This window comes from Lolium rigidum, chromosome 4 (genome assembly GCF_022539505.1).
Source record: "Lolium rigidum isolate FL_2022 chromosome 4, APGP_CSIRO_Lrig_0.1, whole genome shotgun sequence".
Classification (NCBI taxonomy): domain Eukaryota; kingdom Viridiplantae; phylum Streptophyta; class Magnoliopsida; order Poales; family Poaceae; genus Lolium; species Lolium rigidum.
In genome coordinates, this window is record NC_061511.1 from 195,237,183 (window position 1) to 195,241,173 (window position 3,991).

General features: G+C 50.9%; 1 protein-coding gene across 1 annotated transcript; it reads right to left on the bottom strand.

Moving 5' to 3' along the window:
- Nucleotides 1–1,244: 1,244 nt before the first annotated feature.
- LOC124706953 (non-specific lipid-transfer protein 1-like) lies at nt 1,245–1,872 on the bottom strand. The gene is made up of 2 exons (XM_047238614.1): nt 1,490–1,872; nt 1,245–1,390 (listed from the first exon to the last, which is right to left on the bottom strand). Exons 1-2 carry the CDS (start codon nt 1,870–1,872, stop codon nt 1,381–1,383), a joined length of 393 nt encoding a protein of 130 aa, XP_047094570.1. The 3' UTR covers nt 1,245–1,380.
- Nucleotides 1,873–3,991: the final 2,119 nt, after the last annotated feature.

Genomic DNA, 3,991 nt, shown 5'->3' on the forward strand with positions numbered 1-3,991 from the left:
GTGCCATGATAATAAGAAAAATTCTTATAGACATCAATGATAACAAGTCGAAAAAACAAAATAACAACACAAAAAAGGGGCTTGGTTAATATATCAAGCCCACCCAAAATCCCCATTGTAAAGGTAGAAATCAGCACCAGCATCAAAAACATATGGAGGAGTACAAAAATGTGTTCACCATTCCCTTAGCCTAGAAAGGAGGTAGGTAACTTCAGAACGTAGGTGTTGGTTAAACGTTGAGATACTTATTGATGAAAAGTGAATGGGTGAGTTGATAAAACAAGTCCCATAACAGAGATTTGTGAACCCTGGAAACTAGTCTCCATAATCTCTGCTATCTGCTGCTACAAAACCCTAGAATTTGTGCACGAACTGCAGTGCAACGGGCCAAAGCATATCTACAATGAACATGGAACAGAGACAACACAATTTACAGCCACCTCATAACAAAGATTTGTGAACCGAGCGACGGAGCAGGAACCAAGGCGGAGAACAAAATCCGCCCAACACAAAGTGAACAAATAACAACGGATATCTACACAAAAATCCCATCAGCATAATCCACGGAGGAACAATCCCTCGCCGGACAAACAAATCGGCCGGCTACTACTACATTGACCCAGATCTGCCAACTAGATCCCGTTCGAATACTAACCTTACAGCGGCGGAAACGATTGACCATTGCTAGTGAACTGAGAGCAGGAGAAATCTAGGTCGCACGCTCGAGCCACGGGGAATCGGACCCTCGCCATTGTCGTCGCCCTCTCCGTCGGAGCTGAACGGGAGGAGAACAGGGGAGAGAGGAGAACGGGCGGAGGGAGGGGAACACGAAATCGATTCGAAATATTTCCAAAAAGACGGGCCAAAAAGGGAAACTCGAACGGTTACCAAAAACGGAAAGACACGTGCCGCGCGGCGAAAAGGGAATTAACTCGCACTTCCGCGCGAGCGCTCCGCGCCGACCAAAATCGAGGGCTCGAGCGGTTGATTGCCAAGGAGGGGATTCACTCTGTTGTAGCCAAAGATTAAGTTAGAGACCATAGTTGTCGAGTGTGGCGGTGTCAACCACTTTGGGTTAAATCATGCCGCGAGAGTAGGATTCTTTATTTCAATTTTTTCTGCTCTGTCGAACTTCTTCATAATTAATAAGAGAGGCACAGAAAAAACTGTTGCTCCGTTTTTGAAAAAAGTGAAAGAAATATATGACTTTATTCATAAATAGAGTATTTCTTCCGTGTTACAGTTAGACGGTTATTCGCCATCTAGTGAACTCATCGATCGCAGTAGTACTGCACATGTAGGGTACGTGCGTGATTCACAACGGCTCATAGAGTACGTTGCAACGAAACAACGTCCTCCATTTATCTTGGAGAGCAGTCCTCATTTTACCCTGCACACAAAAACCCTCCCGTTATTGAGAGGCATCGGAAACTTTATCTAAAACATGCATGTCTCGGAAGGGTTTTGAATTTTTGATAATGTCACGTACGAGTTGCAGTTCACGTCGGGGCTGATCTTGAATGGCGGCTGGACGCCGCACCTCCCGGGAAGCCCCGCGGCGCGGCTGAGGTACGGCCCGCCGGCGGCGCCAGCGGCGATGGTCTTGAGGCAGGAGCAGGCGGCACGGCGGTCGGCCGTGGAGCCTGCCCTGGACACGAGGTTCTTGATCCCCGCGCAGCACGCCTGCGGCACCGCGCCGCCCGACTGCACGTACCCGAGGCACGGCAACAGCGTGGTGTACACCGTGGAGCACGACAGCGCCGCGCTCGCGCCCCGCGGCGCCAGCGCCACCACCGCCAGTAGCGCCGCCACGACGAGCAGAGCCTCCGGCGCAACAGCGCGGCCGCCTCGGATATTCGCAGCAGGAGCCATTGGTCGGTCGAGCGAGCGAAGTAGTGTGGCTAGATCGGTAAGTAGATGAAGTAGCTACTTGTGTGATCTCAGAGAGGTGGTGACTGAGGAGAAGCAGATAGAGGACATATATGTAGGGAGGTGACGAGTGACGAGGTAGGCTGGTGGTTGGAAAAACCTGCCAGTGGGCGACAATTGTGTTTGTCCTCGCAATGCTGTGTCATGCGCCATGTGTGGACATCGGCTAGCCGGAGGTTTCCTGGCTGAGGCGTGGAAGCAGGGGAAGGGAACAACGGCATGACCGCTCGATCGTGGACTAGGAGCTGTAGACCAGCAGGAGACTTGGGATTGAGGCTCGGTCGTCTTGTACACCGAGATGCAAATGTGACGTCAGCGCGCGCGGTCTATTCTTAGTCAATTATCTTTCCAACAGCCTAACTTGGTCGATCTTGCCCGGTAGTCACGCACCTGACTCAAATGGCTAGTCAATTCGCCGTTCAAGACAAGGCCGCCAAAGGCAGAAACAACTGTTAGGTATCTCCCAAACGGACTTAAATTAAGTAAATTGTTTGTTTTCGTGTGGATAAAAAATAGAGAAAAAAATCCCAGCCACCGGGTCGACGTAAACTCATCCTGACGCATTCATGGTCTAAATTTAGGGTTGGAATGCATCAGCATAGACATGACTCTGTCAGCGTAATTGTCAGCACCCTTCTTCCTCGGGCCCATCTACCAACGACCGTGCCTACTTCGCCTTCGACATGCTAGTACTGGCGGCCAACGTCGCTGTGGCTTTCTACGACGCGTTAGTGGTGGTGCCTCTCCTTCCGCTTGCCAGTGCTGGCACCAGCGGAGGACGCAGCGGGGGGGCCGGGGGGGCCGTGGCCCACCCAGAAATTCGCTGGCCCAACTTGTACCCATGGAAAAAAAAATGAAAAAAAAGCCCGATTGAGCAAGCCCACCCTGGAGCCTGGAGCCTGGAGCCCTCGAGGATCCCTTCGATTCCTCACTCCACCACCAGTCTCCACGCGCGTCCCGAGCTCGACCGCAGCCGCCACCCGCCGGCCGCCGCCCCGCCGCCCCGGCCCCGACCCCGGCCCCGCCGCCGCCCGCCGCCCCGGCCCCGCCGGCTGCTGCTGCCCATCGGCTCCGCCCAATCCGGCGCTCGCCCGCGGCCCGCCCAGGCTGCGTCCGCCGCCCCGCCTCGACTCTCCGAGGCCCTCGGCGCGTCGCTGCTGCCGTGCCGCCCGCCCGGCCGCAGCACTAGCTGACCGGCACCGACGGAAGCCCGCCCCGGCCAAGATACACTGCTGCCTGCGAGCCTGCGACCAGAAGTGAGAGGCTAATTTTGCTATTCACTATCCAATTTGCTATTTGCATATGATTCTCTTGTTTGTATGAAAAATTGTTATTTTTATGTGTCTATGTATCAAATTATCAATGTATGTTAAGTCTTATATGATGAAGAACACATAAAATTGTTAAATTAGTAATGTTTGAATGTTTCAATTGTGTAGAAATGAAGAGAAATAGCCAAATTGCGCTACTTTTTCAGAAACAAGCATCAAAGAAGATTGCATCTCCGGTCCAATCTTATATTGTTCACGATGAAGAAGTTGAATCCGATGTTGAGAGTGAGATTGATATTGAAGATACAACACCACACCCACCCTCACCCCAACAACCAAATGCAAGGTCATATGATGCTCACTTTTTTCCACATGATCCGGGGGATAGGATTCCTATTTCAAGTTATGATGTTAATATTCAAGATGATGTTCGGAGAGGATATATCCTAAAAGGTCCATGCCGACCATATGAGCATGCTTTCCCGCCAACAAAAAAGAAGGGCAAAAAGCGACACTTTAGTTGTGTTTGGTTTGAACACTACAATTGGCTAGAATATAGTATCGGAAAGGATGCGGCATTTTTCTTTGTGTGTTTCTTGTTCAAAGAGAGAGCCAATGGAGGTCCCGGAGGAGATGCCTTTGTTAAAGATGGTTTTAGAAATTGGAAAAGACCCGAATCATTTAAGAAGCATGTGGGTGGTGTTACTAGCATTCACAACCAAGCTCAAGAGAAGTACAACTTATTTGTTGCACCCAACACCAAAATTGATAATGTTCTTATGAAGGTGTCT

Bases quoted from the DNA above. Each gene is read 5' to 3' on its own strand.
- LOC124706953 (XM_047238614.1), bottom strand. From the start codon at position 1,872: ATGGCTCCTGCTGCGAATATCCGAGGCGGCCGCGCTGTTGCGCCGGAG.